The following is a 17,862-nucleotide window of genomic DNA, read 5'->3' as shown; positions in this document are numbered from 1 at the left end:
TAGATATAACTTTGATGAAAATATAGATTACAGCTAAAATCAATTTTTCTCCTTGCTGTAAATTTTGGTCATTTATGTAGAAGTAGCAAAAATTGAAACTCTGAGATGCTTTCAGGTTCTATGGGGTTGATGTAAGGTATCGATGATATTAGAGTTAGAATCGGAGAAAAAACTTTGTCAGTCGCAAGGATTCACGGATAAAACGAATCAATGTCCAAAGGTGTCTGATAGGAAATGCAAAGATCGAAACAACTTTATCTACGTCTAGTGGGTACTTAGATTTAAACATAGGGGGCCCTGAAAATAGTTGCATAGACTTGTATATACTTACGTACAGGGGGTCATGAAAATACTTGATTCACTAATGGCCACACCAACACAGACAGTCTGTAAACTGACTCACTCGACACGTTTGAATGGTTCTAGAAGAAAATCCTACCTTGTCGTTAGATGCTGCTCATGGTGAATCCGTGCAATTTTCAGACCCTTTGCACTGTCAACCCATTGCATAAACGTACTTTGCAAAAGGTCCTTTGTTCGTTCTTGGAAGAAAATCTTTGCCGTCTCTTCAAGGGCCAAATGCGCTATCAAATAGTAACAGATGACTGGTGAGTGAAAGGTATACTCAAGAATATCTGGATATAAGTTGTTAGCTTAGAAAATTTAAATGTGTTAAAAAGATGTGCTTTGTTCTTTCATGGTTTGCATGCCCTTTAAAGGAAAACGTTAAGTTAATGGTATAGCTAGGAAATAAATGTTCTGAGAGTTAAAGTTTCCGTTAGACCTGCTTTATGAAAATAAGAAGATCCGTATAGAAATCCATTTAGCTAATTGACTGATTTTCTGTTTAATCCTTGGATTCCTTAAGAATTGTTTCTTCTTATACATTAACCAACACAGACATTAACACTGTCAACTTTGCTCGACCAAGGGCCACAGTTATAACTGCGAGCCTTTTACTTGCAATTTGAAATATCTTGCTCATTTCATTAATTGAGCCTTACAGAAACAAGGCCTATATCGTGTGGCTTAAGAAACATAATGTGTCCTTACCTTGCGTTTGCGAAAGCCATTTCTTAGCAGCAATGACAACTACCCTTCGTTGCTGTCGAATTAAAACGAATTCATAATCATGTTAGTCTCTCATGAATATCAATTTTTAATGATTAAAAGTGTGGATTCTGTAAAAGTTAATGAAATTCATTACAATCTACGCCAAAGAAAACGATTCGGTTAAGCCATTCCTTCTTGAAAATTCAGTATGGCAAATAGTCCCCATAAAAATCCCGGATAGTGTCTCACGGCATCAACATACCTAAGAGCAAGACTTCTTTATCATTGCAGCTTTCATGAACGCAATTTAGGTGACAGGGGGGTTCTTTTATCAAAACCTCTACGAATAACGCTATTATGTACCAAAGCACTAGAAGAGCTGTTTTTTTTAAATTCTAAAAACTACAAGAAAACTTAGACTTCGTTTTCCAAAGTATACCCCCGGGTTTCCCAAAAATATTTCCTATTCAGCTGAATGATATGTAGTTGTTAGTGGTTCTGTTCCAGGGAAAACAGTACCTTATGTTTTCACAACAGCGTAATTTTTTTCTAAGGTGTTCGCAACAATCAATGGTACTGAATATCGGCCTATATTAAGTTGCTGCTGAACCGGAGGGAATCTTTATTCTAACAAAAGTATTGGAAAATTAAAGCAAAATGGAGTAGAGCACGAATATGCAAGCAACGTTTGAAGAAGCCAAAAATTGAATTTGGCTAAAAAACGCCATTGAGACGACTTTGATTTTTTTGAGAAAAACAACTATACTGTTTTACTCAATACACACCTTGTTTATATTTACACACTTCTGAAGCCAATTATGAAATGCTTTCTTTGTGATCAGTGCTCTATAATGACTGTCAGATTTTCTTTGCCTAACATTTTTTCGCCATTGCAAAAAAGCCTCCATCTGACGTTCCCTATGCTGGATTTGCTGACGTTCTTTGAACACTCGGGAACAAATAGCACTGCGTTTCCACCAATCAAAAACATTTCTCGTCTGAAAAAGATCACGGTTTTTCAGCCTTGCACGCTTCAAAAGATGTTTTAACGGTCGTCTTGTAAACGAAAATCTTTTTAAAAGCCAGAAAAGAAATTCCGTTCAACTATATAAAAACTATAACTACATTCAGTGTGTAACTTGGGGCCTTTAAAAAAGATATGGTTAACAAATTTGGCTACAAATTCAGTGCCTTCGGCTTCCCTGACAGCTTTTGAACCGCAAGGGTAATCAGGTTCTTCTCTCTCTATTGTGTTCTTTGGGCCACAAGCTGTCAGAGTGCTGCATTGCCTATCCTTCTACCATTGTTAATGGAAAGCTTTAGATAAATTTCCGACAGCATAGGCCAAATTGCTACGAGCATAACAGAATTTCTACCACCAGATAAAATCTCAACATATTTACTAGGGGCATAAGCTGTTTTGAAAACCATTTTCTATATCAGCCTCAGTTACCTTGGTTCTGACAGACGACTGCTGATAGTCTTCTAGGCGAATAACAAGATCTAATCTTTGTTCCGTGTATTCATGCCAAAATTCAATCACCCTTGAAAATAAAGCAGATTTTCTGTAAGTTTTAGCGAAAGAAATTTGCATTCTTATTTTCAAGCTCTCGGCCAACTTGTAAACTCACGATAATCAAAATTGAAACGAATAGAAACTCGTGCAATAAGAAACATAAATCCAAAACGCATCCAACAGAGTGCGTAATCGTCACAAATATAGGTGCTTTTACAGCTTAGGAGACTAATCACAATTCTGTGATGCCTCGGTCGAGAGCCTTTCTTATTTAAGATTCTTTGAAACAGAAACAACAACAACAACAAGTCGAGGATAAAAAGAGAGAGAACCAACTTGATCATAAGGCTTTCGCGGTAATGGTCATCCGCAATCTTGCATCGTTCAGCTTCTTCTGACCAAATGAAGAAAGCCTGGGCAACTAATTTGAAATTCTTTCTTCTCTGGAACTGAGCGACTTGTCTCGACAATGCTTTCTCCTCTGGAAAAGAAAACATGTTTGAACACTGATGAGTTGCAAATGAGAAGATATATTAGGCTTTTTACGAATCATGGTTTAGTTTTGATAAAGGATGAATCAAATATTGTAGGGTGGATTTATGCTGACATTACGTTTTTGACAAAACACCGATTTGCAAAAAGGAAACTTTCATGGGCAAACAGATTATGGTTTATGGTAAGATGCCAATCCCTTCCCTTCTGTGTTTTTTCCTACATTAGCTATTCAGACACAATAGCAAGCCAGATGTCGCCTACAAAATCGTCCCTCAAATGCCTCACTAACCGAGAAGTCATCCTTTATGGAGTTTAAAGACATTTTTTTAGAAATGTCTTCCTTCTTTTCATTTGTTATCAAACTCAACATTTTCGAGGTAACAATTTTCCATAAACATTAGAAACAATTGTGTTTGATATATTCAACATTTCATTTCTTTAGAAATTTTGCAACAAAGTTTCATGGAGAATTGGTGGCGTCTATACAAAACTCAACCAAATGGCTGAAAATTTAGGCCACCTCTGTGATCTGGCCAGCAAACTGTAGTTAATCTAGCTTTGCCAGTAAAACTGTAGTTAATCTACCTTTGCCAAGTTCTTTTTCGTAACCAGCTGAAAGTTGTTTAATTCAGACACAAAATTTAACAACAGCAAAAAACAACTAATCTTCATACTCACCCTTCGTCCATTCCAACCAAGTGTAAAATATGGTACGGAATTTTCGACCTTGAGTATTCTGTTGAAGAATATCAAATATAGACTTAGTTTCTGTGACATTATTATGATGTATAAAAGATATTAAAGGGAGATTCTCCTTAAGTTCTTGTCCTGCATTTTGGGATTTTCATAATATTGGGGTCATCCCAATGAGGTGTATAGAATACGCTAAGGGGATAACTCTGTAGGGATGCAGTGAGGCCTATCAATTTCCGCATTGCACGGCAAGAAGTGACTCACAGTGTATGGCGTTCTATTGCATCTCGCTATTAGGATTGTTGTTTCGTGCGTTTCTTTTTGGTCTAAGAATTGACAGATTGATAAGAAAAGACATTCTTAAAAAAAGTGTTGGAAGTAAACGGCTCCCGCCAGTATTTCTACGGATATAAGTGGGGATGGATCAATTTTACTTCACCGGTTTGTTGACGATTAGGCCTATCCTTACCATTAGGTTCTTCAATATATTGTCGCTTTTCTGTAAAATTTATACATTTTTTCTTAAATTTTATTTCTTTGGTACTTGCTAGATTCCTCCTTGTTTCATGACCGATGCCTTGCAAGGTGATCACTTGATACACCTCGTCAAAAATATCGGCTTTAAATATATGGCTGTTTGTTTTGCGAAGGTATGCCAAAAAAATTAATGAGCGAAGTCATAAATAAAAACAAACCAGGTATTCCCCCTCAGATCAACAAACTCGTTTTGTTTAATATTGTTGAGGGGCTGCGAAAAAACGCTATAGATCCTCCAAAACAACGGTCGGTACCATCACTGTTAATGTCCAGAATTATGCTTTACTTTCCCATTTTCCTTAAAATCCAATAATTTAGGTTCGTAGGTGTTTCAGATTTTCCAGTTTAATCACTTAAAACTGAATTTTCGCCTGAATTCTTTGCTTAATATTGCACGTTTCATTCAAGTGTTTGTACGGCACTTCTCCGTTCTTGCCGTGCAAATGAGATTTCTCCTGGCTTCACTTCCTGTGGTCAGGGCTGCCTCGAGTTGACCCTCTAGCGTATTCTATACACCTCATTGGGTCATCCTTTCTTACACTATATGCGACATCCTACCGCCCTATATAGTGCGCTATAACAGAAAACAGCAAAGAAAAAGGTCTTAACGAATATAATCTTTTTGCCCGTTGTAAAAATTCAACAAGAAAGCTATAAAATTCACTGTTACCTGATAATGCAATTGAGCTCTCTTGGTCGAATTAAAAGATTTCATCCAAGTAAAAAAGACCTGAAAAATTCGTAAAGGAAAAGGTCGTGAAAAATAAACGCTTAGTTGAAATTAATGAGTTAGAAAACACTTTAGAGACAAAAATAAAAAAAATTCATGCTAACCTTATGTAGAAAACTACTTCTTATTGGAACCGAATGAAATCAAACTTTTTTTTACCTTTTGGTGCACAAAAATGTAAGAATTGACAGTATTACTTTGTAAAAGGATTTAACAAAATGTGGATTTCAGAAAAATGTCAAAATTTCTTTGGTACCAGGGATCTTTTCATCTAATCTTTTTCATTTTTGTGCCTCAAAATGGCACATTTAGCTCTTCAACGAGTCCATGAAATAAACATATAGAACATAAATTTCTGATAGACCAAGAAAAAATGCAAGAAATTTTTTATTGCAATTATGGTTATAAAATGATAGGCAAACATGCTAAAAGTAGCAGAAAAAATCACGTTAAATGAGATAAACTGAAATGAAATGGGCTCATATGCTGATCAATGGTACATATAAAAATTATTCATGAAAAATTTAACTACATTTGAAACACAGATGATTTTCCATAAGCTTAATGCATATTAGCTTGAATCTTAACAAAAAATTGAAAAATAAAAACAATTGCCTCCCCGGCGGGGAATTGAACCCCGGTCTCCCGCGTGACAGGCGGGGATACTCACCACTATACTACCGAGGACATGTTAGTTTTAACAGTGCAGATTAGACGAATTCTTCGTTATGCTAATTGATGTTACGATGGGCCCCATTTCTCAAAATATACCTTTCTTTGACCACTGAAAAAGCCCAGAATAGTTCGGAAGATATTTTCATAATTTTCTTCGTGGTGCTTGAATGGTCTTTTTTCTCAAAACACCCCCGCCCCATTTTATAGAATGTATTTTCCAGATTTTCAAGCATATAAACCCATATGTTGATCAACATCATGGATTTGCAATCGGGGCAAACGTCTGGGATCACTTTCGAATTTACCGGGGTTTATAATTACCTAGAAATAATACGGAAAATTGATTCATAAATAAGTAGGCAAGTTCATAATGAGCAAAAAGAAGATTTAACAGACCTTTGACGTTCGCATATTCACAACTTTCTGAGATGCCTTCTCTAACTCCTTTGATTTTGATGCCCCTCTATGCCAAGATATTATCACCCTAGGTTACAAAAACTCAAAAGGTTACTCTTAAGGTACATATTTTTAAAGTCAATACTTATTGTTTCTCAAGAGTTTCTTAATTTAAACGTTTTTAATAGAAAACTGCTTTCAGAAACCAGCATTGGAAGTTCAGAAATAAATAAAGAAAGACAATTTAGTACTCAAAACAAAACAACGAAGACACACAGATATTATAAATAAGCTTAATTTTGTGTAAAGAAGAATATCTTAATAAAGTTTTCACAAATTCTTCACGATCAATCTCAAAAGTCCTTTATCTTCCAACATAATAAAATATTTGAATTTGACATAAAAAATTTCTCCCAAGCATAACATTATTACACTTATTTAAAGCAAGTTTTTTTATACAAATCGGTGTATATTGAAACACTATGAACGGCTAGAAACTCTTGTTTGAGTCACCTTTCTGTTTGTAAAATTCTGCCTCCGAAATGCATGCTTACTTGGTTAAGAAACAAACAAGAAATACGGGCTATCCAATGCATGCTGAGAAATACCTCAGAAGTTCTCAAATTATATCTAGTTTTACTTTTTAAGTCCCCAAGCCTAGGTTTTAGTTATTGAGCTTCTTGTACTCTGATTTTGGCTAAGATTCTCTTTCTGGCGCACTGACATTTTCTTTTTAGTCCATGTTAATATGAGAAATGGTTGTGACAAATTGACACTTTTCTTTAACTTATTGATCTAGCAAAACATTTTACCAATCGTCAAATATTGCTGGAAAAGATGCACTTTGTAGGACTAGATTCTTCTCAGAAAAAAGAGACAATAGAACCGTGAATGGGAAGGTTTAGAAAACAGGAACACAGACAGCTGACTCTTGATTGTAGTTTGCTTTAGGCATTGCCTTATTTTATTGGCCTCAACGTTAAATGTCTTTGCAGTAAAAGACCTCGAGCTCTGGCAAGTGATAAAGGCAAAGTGCTAGCAAAATGATCGGTCCAGCTTGAATGACAGATGTACTGGTCACAAATCAGAATTTCTACCATGTTTCTGCCATTTTCCATGCACTAGGAAGAAAATCTGTGAAGCCTTCTTACGTAGCTTCTATTTAGTCTGTCAAGGTGCGTAGATTGGACAGATGGGATTTTCCCAGATTGCGATTTCCGAGCTCATGACATGAGCAAGTAAGATTTGTAAGTGCAAAAGAAGGTCAAATCTAATTTCTCTTGACGAAACGTATCCGATAAACACCCTTTTACCAAATAAATTGCGCCATTACCTTCGAATGAGGAGTTTGGTTGATAACTCCTCCGCAGCTGCAAAATTTTGCATGGCTTGTTTCCATGCCAGAAATGCTTCCCTCAACATCCTCTGCTTTCTTCGTTGTAAGAATTGATCACTCTTTGACTTGTCACCTTCCGATATATGCACGGCTTCTTGCCACCTTCCAACGAGGGAGTGGAGCCTTCTTTTTGTAGTGTACTGTTTGAATAGGGTTAAAAAAATAAAGTTTTACAGAAATGGCTTGTATTGTTTTGGCATGTTAAATTGCAGAGTTTGTGTCAGGTGATTGCAGAAACATTCTATTTGTGAAGAAGAGCGCAAACTTCAGATGTCAAAGCAATCTTTTTTATATATTTTAGGTCAATCAATTGATACGATCAATTGATATATTTTAGGTCTAGAAATTTTCTAAAACACGACAATTTGAAGGAACATGAGCCGCAAAGGCTACTTTTATTGCTGCAAAATATTATATAAACTTAGCCAAACTTGCGGATAACAATGGAAATATCATTTATAACAATGGAATTGCCATTGATAACTACGGATTACCATGGAATACCATAAAATACCAAGACGATTTACCTTTCTTTTCCACAGTTGAAACACTGAGTTGATTTTCATGTTCCTTAAATGTAACTTTGCGACGAGATTATGGTCCTTTTTCTGTCTCTGTTGCATGGCAAATGTAAACACAGCTTTGAAGTGTTTTTGCAGCATCTTCGTTCGCTGAGAAAACGTAGAAGGAGAGTCCAAATCATTATGTACCTATTTCTAATATTTCTGTTATGGTGAAAAGCAAACCTATTCTTGAATGAAAAATGTTAGACAAACACCACAATTATAGAGTATACACACAAACACTAGCAAACTATGACCTTCCATTTAAAGCATACATAACAACATTGAACAAAAGCGTAGATAGAATGGAAAACCATTCGAGAACTCAAGGATTTATAGAACATGCAAGCAGAAAAACAAAGTTTTTTACTGTGAATTTGCGAGTCTGACTTACGCAGAATTTCTCTACTGCCAGTCTACAATACAGTTTCCGGTGCCACAAAAGGTAGACTCTTTTCACTGTCCAGGTATTTCTACTGCTGACAAAATGCAGTAATAGGTCTCTTCTGATTTTCCTTTCTTGTGTATACTTGAACCAGGCCCTGAATGTTCGGCTGAGAGGCAAATGGCGCCAATGACGAATCGCACCAGACATGAAATGCTCACGATTGACCCCGACGCTCTCACTTTGAAATGAGTAGTAAGACATAGCATCCTACATGGAACAAGCCAATATGATTACAATGATGATTTAAGGTGATGAAGAGGATAGATGATTATGATTGTTGCTGCTGATGGTGTTTGATTGGAATGATTAAGTGAAAAATTGTGATGAAGGTATATGATTAATTTACGTGGAGTGATTGATTGATTGGGTGATTGACTGGTTGGGGATGAGCATAACGATGATGATAATAAATGATGATTGTTGTTGTTCATGATCATGATTGATAATCAAGTAATCAAGATATACTTTTTTAAAATGGCAATCAATAATATGGCAAAGAGTCAGTCAGCTCCAACATCAAAGAAGTACTTGCCTCATCCATGTTATGACCGAATATTGAAGCTGGACTGTCATCATCAGCTGACTTATCGCTTTGCAGAAACAAAGTGGACTGATTCAATGGATCGTTGTTTTCAAGACGAGGCAGGGACGATGGGCGCACAAGTTCAGTGTAAACCTGAGAAAATGTGAACAACATGATATCGTTACTGGCTGTTAAAGAAAAGATCTATTTTTCTCAAATCCTGCTTCATTTATCAGTTACAAAATGTCATCAAAGACAGTTGCCCTCAGCTACTTGATCAATCCTTGAGCTTTCCAATTGGTTACAAAGAAATATCATAATACGCTGGCTCAATTCTTTGGGTTGATACTCTTCACTTGGCAGACTACAGATACTTGTCGTCAATGTTTAAAATTTTTAGCTATGCTTAAGAAACACGAAAAACAGAAGGTGCACTTATACTGGAAAAAGTTTCACTTTACATTCATAGACCCTACATATTGAAGATACATACCTCATCCGAGTCGTCGTCGTCACCCTCGCCTTTGAACGAGTTTGTAAACAAAGGAGGCACATAAACAGGCGATTTATTCTTATTAGAAAGACTTCCACTACTCGGGATACTGTTTGGCGACTTTGATCTCTCGCGGACTGACCTTGATCTTTCAAGACTTGAAGTCCTGCCTCGATCTGATGGTGATGAGAATGTATTAGATCTATACAGACCAGTCAATGGGGATTTCGGACTACGATCAAATGGATAATCTGGGGACAACGAGGCTGGCGAGTCTCTCCCTGCGACAGAGCGGGCAGTTGCTAGCGGGGATACAGGCAAAGGCGAGCCGATTTTGGCAACGTTTGGTAGGGACCCAAAGTAACCAGAAGATGATCTTAAAATCGGCATATCAACAGAAGCGTAGGATTCTGATAAGGTGTGATGGCGGACACTTCTTGGTGTGTCTTTTTCTAGTCGATCTGTGAACCGGCCTATGGCATCTTGAATTTGGTGCTTGACATAATCTTTCCATTGCCTAAATGCTCCATCGAGACATTGAAATTTCTTGTCCTCGATATATTCGCTACAAGAAAGAGAAATATTTAAAAGCGATGCAAGCAAAGGTATTGTTGAAAATTCCAATAAAAATCTGCTCAGTGCAAACATTGTTCTTGGTGTTACCATGATCCACGTTTCAGAAAAGGAGCCTTGTGGCAATTCATTTGCAAAATTAAAAAATAAAATAGGGGCCAAGACAAAGGGGAGAACTCCAACCTAGAAAGTTAGCTAAGAAATCTTGTTGTTGGAATAAGATGTCGTTGACCAGCTGAGACAGTCCAAAATCAAGTCAGCTTAGCTAAACGAACTTTATTCAAATTCAAACAAAATCAGTTTAGTTGACAAACAGAAAGGCATTGATTAATTTTGGCTGATTTCACAAGCAAACGGAGCAAATGTCACCTACCTGACAATACAGTGGACATGAAATTGCCTTCTCCACCGTGATAATGCAACTCTCTTTGAGTTGTATGCACAAAAATTTATCGCTTCGTTCTCATTTTCTTCTCTCATTCTTTTCAATAAATCAGCTTTCAATAACCACCTTCGAAATCCGATTTTTAGCTTGATGCGACGGTTGGCCTAAAATGATAAGCATAGCTCAGAACTTCTCATTTTACTTAAAGCAAACTAATTCAACTATTCGTCCACCTAGCAATCCCTAAATATTGCTTCAATGGAAGCTAAAGCTTGCGGTAAAGTCCCATCTGTCTCTTGCACTCAACATTTCGAAAGACTTTATTTATGGCAAGTTTAGTCTAATAACAGCACGGTTTATATATTTTAAAGCAAATGTAAATGATATGATGTTTGATGCAGCATTAGTCTTGATTAATCATAGTATCGGTCTTGATTAATCATAGTATCAGTCTTGTTTAATCATAGTATAAGTCTGGTCATGATTGATCATCTTGATTAGTCAAAGTATCGGTCTTGATTAATCGCAGATTCAGTCTTGTTTATTCATAGTTTAGGTCTTTGTTAATCATAGTATCGGTCTTGATTAATCACAGTATCAGTCTTGTTTAATCATAGTATTAGTCTGGTCATGATTTATCATCTTGATTAGTCAAAGTATCGGCCTTGATTAATCGCAGATTCAGTCTCGTTTATTCATAGTTTCGGTCTTTGTTAATCATAGTATCAGTCTTGTTTAATCATAGAATCGGTCTTTATTAATCAGAGTATCGGTCTTGTTTATCATAGCATCGGTCTTGATAAATCATAGTAGGGCTGTCAGGGAGTTGATTGCCAAGTTAAATCTGACAATAACACATTTGCTTAAAAAGTGATTGAAACAAATTGGATACTGCTTTGGAAATTGCAAACCAAAAGGCTACCAATTGGTTACTAACTTCGTAACAGCCTAGCACTACCCGCCCTTTATCAAAGGAAAGGTTACAATCTGAAGCTTAGTGACCATCTGAAGGTTACAATATTCTCTAGACCTGAATAAGTGCATTGATGATACCTTTCTTAGATATTTTCTTCACAAAATATACAGTTGTATGTAAAGCCACGACAGCAAAACTGCTTATTGAAAGATAAGGAGCGATAAATGTTGGCAAAGAGCGATAAAGAGTGTTCTTTACTGACTTAAGATTTCTCCCATTAATTATGCACAAGATTGATGACGATCAATAGTAATAATTACATCTATGAAGTTGTAATACCTCTAACGCTTGTAATCTTGACCGTCTTTCAACTCTGGCCTCAGTATTGGTTTGCCAGCGGGTTAAATACCTTCGACTCAGATCTTTTCTGTGATGGTTTATCTCTGCTACGAAATCTGCAAATGATGGACACTTAATAAGACCGCATTTAGCAACAGCAGCTTCAAGATTACGATCAAATTAATACCAAAGATAGCGCAAAGATTATGATTAGATTACTGCTAAGTATTACTCAAAATATTATCATCAGATTACTGCTAAGCATTACTTAAAAGATTGCCACCAGATCACTGCTAAATATTACTCAAAAGATTGCCACTAGATTACTGCTAAATATTACTCAAAAGATTGCCATCAGATTACTGCTAAATATTACTCAAAGATTACCACCAGATCACTGCTAAATATTACTCAAAAGATTGCCACTAGATTACTGCTAAATATTACTCAAAAGATTGCCATCAGATTACTGCTAAATATTACTCAAAGATTACCATCAGATTACTGCTAAGTATTTTTCAAAAGATTACCATCAGATTACTGCTAAGTATTACTCAAAAGATTACCATCAGATTACTGCTAAATATTACTCAAAATATTATCATCACATTACTGCTAAATATTACTTAAAAGATCGCCACCAGATTACTGCTAAGTATTACTCAAAAGATTACCATCAGATTACTGCTAAGTATTACTCAAAGATTACCATCAGATTACTGCTAAGTATTTTTCAAAATATCACCATCAGATTACTGCTAAGTATTACTCAAAAGATTACCATCAGATTACTGCTAAGTATTACTCAAAGATTACCATCAGATTACTGCTAAGTATTTTTCAAAATATCGCCACCAGATTACTGCTAAGTATTACTCAAAAGATTACCATCAGATTACTGCTAAGTATTACTCAAAAGATTACGATCACATTACTGCTAAATATTACTCAAAAGATTGCCACCAGATTACTGCTAAATATTACTCTAAGATGTCCGTTACGCTACTGCCAATTATCAGTCAAATATTGTCATTAGAATATAAACCGAATATTGGTAAATATAACTAAAACGATTAACATTAGATTATTACCAAATATTACTCCAAAGAATATCATTACGATCCTGCCACGGATTACAGTGTTTATGGTTAAGTTGTGGGCTTCTATCAATCATGAACAAGATACTGAATTTCATCATTTAAATTGTATATCAAAGCAAAATAAAACAGTCGTATATAAGACATATATCTAAAAAAGTAGAAAATAAAAGGTTTATAACAGAATGTTTATGGGTGCTTCTTTGCGGTAATTGTAAAGGTACATATCTCAAATTGAGTTGAAAACATAGAAAACTGCCAACAGGCAAGTAATCAGCAAATAGAATCAGCGAGGGATATATACTTCCAATAAAGGTATTAACGAGGTAGAGGCATTACAAAGGTAGAGGAAGACGAACACAGTAATTTGTAACCAAATATAGCTATAGCATACCTTTCCATCTCGATATTACTCGTAACAGCAAGTTCTTCTCAACAGACTGTCGTAATTCTCTTTCCTTCAGTACAAATAAATATCTTTCCCTAAAAGAAAACCAAAAATAACATGAACCTACATGTACAATCGATTTCCCTATTACATAAAGAGTTCATTGCGCAAAAACTTTTATATCTTAGAAATTAGATGAGCTAATGACATCAAACACACGAACCTCCAACTGAAGAAAATCTTCTGCGTTCTTTCCAACTCCTTCACTTTTCTATATTTCACTGACACAAGGTTCCTTGTGACTACAAGCCTCCATGCATCAAACACTCTAAAAATATAAATCGTAAATGTAACTGACTTCTGTTGTTGCTGAAAATTGCTGAAAATTGCAAAACTAGGTTCCTCTTGTGATGGATGGAGAAATGTGTTTCCACTTGGATGCAAAGCTATTGCAATTTATAGTTTGTTTGTCATCTAGTTCTCAGTGCCGTATAGGCAGAGCTTTACATACTTTGATGTGTAGAAAATGACGGCTCTAAGTTGCAAATGTATTGAAAAAGCTAGGTTTTTCAAGAAATAGCTAGAATTTCTTCCAAGGGGTTGTACCCTCGGGATACTGTAACCTCCAAAAGTGTTTCTGAGATCCACAACACTGGGAATTATGAGCTGCATAAGGTTTTAAGGTGTTTAACATACTTAATCAACTCAGCTACAATAAAGTTTAGAAACATTCTTTTATTCAATTGATTGAAGCCTAAGAAATTATAGCATTAGTGCAGATAAAATGAAAAGAAAATAAGAGATTAAAAAATATTGGAAGCCATGTTAATAGTTTACAAAAGACTCAAGAAGATGCTGGCAAATGTATCCGTGAAATCAGTCAAGAAAAATACTTCCATTGTTTAACAAAGGTGACTTCGATGATGATCTGATATTTTGTTTTATAACATCCAAGCATTGAAAAACAACAAACCTTGCCAGATCGCGTCTTTGCTTCCTAGCAACCATATGATGTATCACGTGATCCTCTTGAGTGACCAGCCTCCATGCCGTGAAAACTCGAGCCTTGCAACTTTTACCGAGGATTGCTGCAATTACATTTGCCCTTTGCATGTCCCTGTCTGATTTCGTTTTCTCACGAACCCATTGCATAAAGAGAGCTGGAAATCAAGTCAAACAGTATGAAATAACATATAAAGCAGCGCGAAAAACTACATCAAGGCTTTATTAATACTACAACGATACTCACGAATATAAGGTCTTGATCAAGCAGATACCTCTGCAGAAACTACAAATACAATCAAAGTGCACGTCATGCGATACTGCAAAGAGCTCTTCTGAAAATAACCTGCTATAATTTTTTTCCGGTGAGGCACAAAGGATAATTGCTTTGCAAAACAGAATCTTGAAGGTTAAGCTCTGGGCGGAGACCAGATAACGCAGCACGAGAGAAGGAAATTTACCCGCGGGAAAATAATGCTTGAAGGACGAAAGACTAATATATGTTAGTGTCTTTATTATGAATTCTAAGCAAGAATCGAGGCTGGACCATCATATAAAGTTAATATTGTATTCAATATTGAAAAAATAACAAACTTTGCCAGACAAGGTATTACTAGTGAGTCTTCACATAATAGTTACCTTTCAGTCGAAGGAACTCAAAAAAAGGAGAAGCAGCAATCAATTTTTGATTCAGATGTCTCTTCACTATTTTGTTTTTCCATTTCATTGCGGCATTCCTAAAATCAAAAAGTCTTAGTGACACAGATAATAATTTTAAATTAAAAAAAAATAGAACAAAATTTTATCACTCATTGCATGTCTACAAAAAGGATTTTTCAATCTTTCTTCTTACCTGACAATTCTCTTTAATCGATCTTCAGCCATTCTTTCCTTAAACTTAATGACGTCATGCGAATGCTTCCATTTTGAAAAAGCCTCTTTCAGCAGCACGGAAGATCGCAGCGAGTGAAACGAGGTCTTACAGTGCCTAAAAGTTGTAAAATCAGGGTGCAAAATTAAAAAAATTTATTATGGTCATGCAAAGTTTAACAAAATTTATGATACTTGCTTATGATAAACATTGTCTTCGGGAAAATTGGTACGGAAGTGGAGGCTTTCTCTCCAAAAAAGTAGATATTTCATCAAAACTGTCACTTTAAAAGAGACAACTTAAAATAAAAGCGATCTTTGACAGGAATGTTGGGCAATGCATGGAACATAGGCAAAAAATATCTCAAAGAAGAACGACAGGAAGAAAACACTGGAAAATTTTGGCATTATTAAAAGCTTTGAGTGAGACTCGGAGTGGCAATTTAGAGCCGTCCTGTCCTGTTATTTTGAATTTAAATAAATACTTGGTTGAATGTTTAGGTGTCAAACTCAAAGTTAAAAACAAATAGTGTTTTTTTTCTACCGCCAACTTACAACTAGGGGCGGACACTTAGGCAAATATTGGGGGGGGGGGGAACCTATTGCTTTGATAAGATGACGTCACATTCTCGCATTCTTTTAGAACAAACGACCATTTTCTTCCAAAATATTGGGGGCGACCACCACCTCCTCGTCCCCCAGGTGTCCGTCACTGCTCACAATAGGGCTGAATAACTAACAAGGATATTTGGCGAAAAAAGTGTCATCTTACCGAGAATCTTTATCATATTCTTACCGTAGGCTTGCTGACTTTTCAGTGAAATCTTTCCACTTTTGAAACATCGATTTTAGCTGTATCTTCATAACCAACTTGATAAACATGTTTCTTTTTCTTAATCTGGCTATTGAAAATGTCATCCAAGGTGTAAAACATTTCTCCATCAACACCTGATATGAAAAACAAACTTGTTATATTTCTGTAAATTACGCCTCATTGTACAACTCTCCTCGGGAAAAGCAACGGGAAGTCCCCTATTTTGAAAAGAGTTCGTTATTCCAATAAAAAGAATATCAGGAATTCATAAAATTATTTTTCATGCAATTTCGCTAGTGCAATTGACATAAAAATTGTTGCTTTGCCTTATCGCAACGAACCTTTTTGAATTTTAAAGCAAAAAGAAACATTAATACTAATTATATGCATACATTATAAAAGTTGATTTAAAGGAGAAGGCAAATACCCAATATATTTGATAATTTTTTTATTTTTGGCCAAATAATCTGAAAGAACACCATAAAATACCCCTTACAGTGCAAAAACAGTTAAATTTGTTGCAAATTTAATGAGATATATCAAGGATAAGAAATGACTTTTTCTAACTGATTGTTGTTGTTTTTGCCTGGTTCGGTTATTTTTTAACGAAGACCAAATAACAGTGATTTGATGAGAAAAGAGCCTGGGCTCAAGTGGTCATCAGCCAATTTCCAAAACATTTAAACGAGTTGGTGCATAGTAACGGTCGGAATGGAACAATTCTAGATCTTGATGACGTCACTGTACCTACCGCATTGGAATGATTGATGGCGATCTGCCTTCGAAGAATCGTACGACGACACTGCAGTCTCCATAGGACAAACGATCTTCTACAAAACAGATGTTTCGGAGGGTCACATTTAATACATTGTTAAGTTTGAGCAATTTTTGTTTTGCAAATGCAACGCTGTAACAAAACATTTTGATGTTTTACGACTAAAACTTAGATAAACCGTTTGCCCCACATAATATCGATTGCCAATCTCTCATGCTTTTGATAGCAGTCTCTAATTGATATAGTGGAAAAACCCTTTACTCCTTCACCATTAACGCCGTGAAGAGAGCTAAATTTTATCTTGACAGATTCTATTTGACAAGCCAGGATTGGTGTCATCCTCAGTAAACTTAAAAGAGATACTTGATGAGTTAGGAGGCAGTGAAATACCTTTTGGTCTTAAGGAAATGTAAAAACGAGTTTAAACTTGTGCAATGTGAAAATGATAAAAACTACTCTACTAGTGAATAGAGTTGAGAAAATATGGAGCTAATGTGCCATACTTTTAAGCTATGAATTTGACAGGGATTGAAGTAGAATGGCGATACTTACCTTTCCATTGCTATAATATGATGCTTCTCGGCCATTCTGGCTTTTAGCTTTGACCTCCATTTAGCCAGAGCCGCCCTCATCATAGCACGACTACGGTACTCCTTACAGGCGCTTAGATGGCGCTTGTGAAGCATTCTGAGGAATAAAATTGTTCTAGCATTTACTTTCAAACACTTCTTACAAAAGTAGATGCTATACTGACATGAAGTTCTTGCTGGAGATGAATAAACGAAAGTAAAAAAGACTTTGGGAAAAGTTTGGCAAATAATGAGAGAGGCAGATGTAAAAGGAGGAAGGAAGGGAAAGGAATGGGAATGAGGGGGAAGAGAGGAATAGGAGGAGAAAGGAGGGAAAAGGAGGAAAAACGGAGGGAAGCCGGAGGGTAAAGGAGGGGAAAGGAGGGGAAGGAGGGAAATAAAGGGGAATGAGGGGGAAGAGAGGAATAGAAGGAGAAAGGAGAGGAAATGATTGAAAAGGAGGGGAAGGGGAAGGAAACGAGGGGAAAGAGTGAAATAGGAGGAGAAAGGAGGTAAAAAGAGGGAGGGGACTGAGTAGAAGATAGGAATAGGAGAAAAAAGGAGGAGGGGAAAGAAAGGGAAAGGAGGGAGATTGGAAAATGTGAGGGGAAAGGAG

General features: G+C 36.1%; 1 protein-coding gene and 1 non-coding gene across 3 annotated transcripts in view; both read right to left on the bottom strand.

The window, feature by feature from the left end:
• Positions 1-17,862, bottom strand: part of LOC135688314 (uncharacterized) — a 36,094-nt gene that overhangs the window by 7,068 nt on the left and 11,164 nt on the right. For both annotated transcript variants that reach the window (XM_089113967.1, XM_089113968.1), the window contains exons 9-31: positions 17,230-17,364; positions 16,654-16,732; positions 15,885-16,036; positions 15,072-15,206; positions 14,858-14,955; positions 14,190-14,376; positions 13,440-13,544; positions 13,223-13,311; positions 11,732-11,847; positions 10,465-10,640; positions 9,519-10,083; positions 9,035-9,178; positions 8,449-8,709; positions 8,019-8,162; positions 7,429-7,631; positions 6,096-6,183; positions 4,965-5,024; positions 3,743-3,800; positions 2,906-3,050; positions 2,507-2,597; positions 1,839-2,051; positions 1,054-1,105; positions 440-584 (exon numbers count right to left, since the gene is read on the bottom strand). In XM_089113967.1, coding sequence (XP_088970093.1) covers positions 440-584; positions 1,054-1,105; positions 1,839-2,051; positions 2,507-2,597; positions 2,906-3,050; positions 3,743-3,800; positions 4,965-5,024; positions 6,096-6,183; positions 7,429-7,631; positions 8,019-8,162; positions 8,449-8,709; positions 9,035-9,178; positions 9,519-10,083; positions 10,465-10,640; positions 11,732-11,847; positions 13,223-13,311; positions 13,440-13,544; positions 14,190-14,376; positions 14,858-14,955; positions 15,072-15,206; positions 15,885-16,036; positions 16,654-16,732; positions 17,230-17,364 — 3,441 coding nt within the window. The remainder of the gene's footprint in view (positions 1-439; positions 585-1,053; positions 1,106-1,838; positions 2,052-2,506; positions 2,598-2,905; positions 3,051-3,742; positions 3,801-4,964; positions 5,025-6,095; positions 6,184-7,428; positions 7,632-8,018; positions 8,163-8,448; positions 8,710-9,034; positions 9,179-9,518; positions 10,084-10,464; positions 10,641-11,731; positions 11,848-13,222; positions 13,312-13,439; positions 13,545-14,189; positions 14,377-14,857; positions 14,956-15,071; positions 15,207-15,884; positions 16,037-16,653; positions 16,733-17,229; positions 17,365-17,862) is intronic.
• Trnad-guc (transfer RNA aspartic acid (anticodon GUC)) lies at positions 5,640-5,711 on the bottom strand. Its single transcript has one exon. It is a non-coding gene; the product is annotated as a tRNA-Asp (tRNA).

The sequence above is a fragment of the Rhopilema esculentum genome, chromosome 19 (genome assembly GCF_057945365.1).
Source record: "Rhopilema esculentum isolate cy_ngs chromosome 19, ASM5794536v1, whole genome shotgun sequence".
Lineage (NCBI taxonomy): Eukaryota > Metazoa > Cnidaria > Scyphozoa > Rhizostomeae > Rhizostomatidae > Rhopilema > Rhopilema esculentum.
The sequence above is the reverse complement of the archived record's forward strand: the minus strand, read 5'-3'. Positions and strand labels throughout refer to the sequence as shown.